General features: G+C 52.2%; 1 protein-coding gene across 1 annotated transcript in view; it reads right to left on the bottom strand.

The window, feature by feature from the left end:
* LOC119269315 (UDP-glycosyltransferase 87A1-like) overlaps positions 1-205 on the bottom strand; it is a 1,895-nt gene extending 1,690 nt beyond the window's left edge. Inside the window, exon 1 of the mRNA XM_037551110.1 lies at positions 9-205. Within this exon, the coding sequence (XP_037407007.1) occupies positions 9-196 (188 nt within the window). The 5' untranslated portion in view covers positions 197-205. The remainder of the gene's footprint in view (positions 1-8) is intronic.
* Between the last annotated feature and the right edge of the window lie 754 nt (positions 206-959).

Genomic DNA, 959 nt, shown 5'->3' with positions numbered 1-959 from the left:
CGAAGCGCAGGCGGTCCGGCAGCGTGGGCGCGGAGGCCAGCAGCGCGTGCCACTCCTCGGTGACGACGACGGTGACGGTGAGGGCGCCGTCCGCGGCGACGAGCAGGCGGCACACGGCGAGCATGGGGTTGATGTGGCCGCGGCCCGTGTACGGCACCGCGACGACGTGCCGAGTCCCAGTCGCTGAGGAGGCCATTATTCGAGACTCTGCAGACCGGGGAGAGAGATGGGTACTGCTACAACAGATGTCAAAACTCGCTTCCCACTGATTGATATTTTGGTCTGCGTGGCTTTTTCCTAGCCACTCACCGACTCACGTGTCCCGCCTCAGATGATGAGAAGTGGGGCAGACAGGTTACTACCATTTTTAGCAATTTTTGGACATGTTATCATGGGAAAAGGTTTACTTTTAGTCGGATGATTTCTTACTCACTTAAGAGCATGGTCAATAGTATAGCCAGCTGCTGGCTATAAGCCAGTGCCATGTCATCTACAGCCCATCTTATAGTCAACATGTACAATAGTAAATCAAAAGAGTATACTACTTTTTTATTATGTGGTCCACCTTTCATTCTCATAAAGTGCCTAGGAGCACGTGCTAGAGCTGGCTCTTCATGAAGAGCCCGCTTATCTTCTCTCTCCTCTTCTCTTTCCTCCAACTAAGCACAAATATATTAATTTATTTCTTATAGCCCGCTGACTCAGCTCTATTGTACTTGCTCTAAACCGGCTTCTGTATGCGACACCTGTCTCATGACAGGTCACCCACCGCTTCAACAGCCTTATCTCCTCTTCTCCACTCATTTTCTCTCTTTGCCCTTTTCTTCCTTGTTCTTAACTGCCATAGGAGAGGCCGTCAATCCCATGGCGAGCACCACCAACCACCACAAATGGGAACCGGGAGGCACCGCCAGCGACGCCGCATGGATGCTACCCTGCCCCATTAGCCACCCTGTTGC

The sequence above is a fragment of the Triticum dicoccoides genome, chromosome 3A (genome assembly GCF_002162155.2).
Source record: "Triticum dicoccoides isolate Atlit2015 ecotype Zavitan chromosome 3A, WEW_v2.0, whole genome shotgun sequence".
Classification (NCBI taxonomy): Eukaryota; Viridiplantae; Streptophyta; class Magnoliopsida; order Poales; family Poaceae; genus Triticum; species Triticum dicoccoides.
Note: the sequence above shows the minus strand (reverse complement) of the source record. Positions and strands in the feature narration are given on the sequence as shown.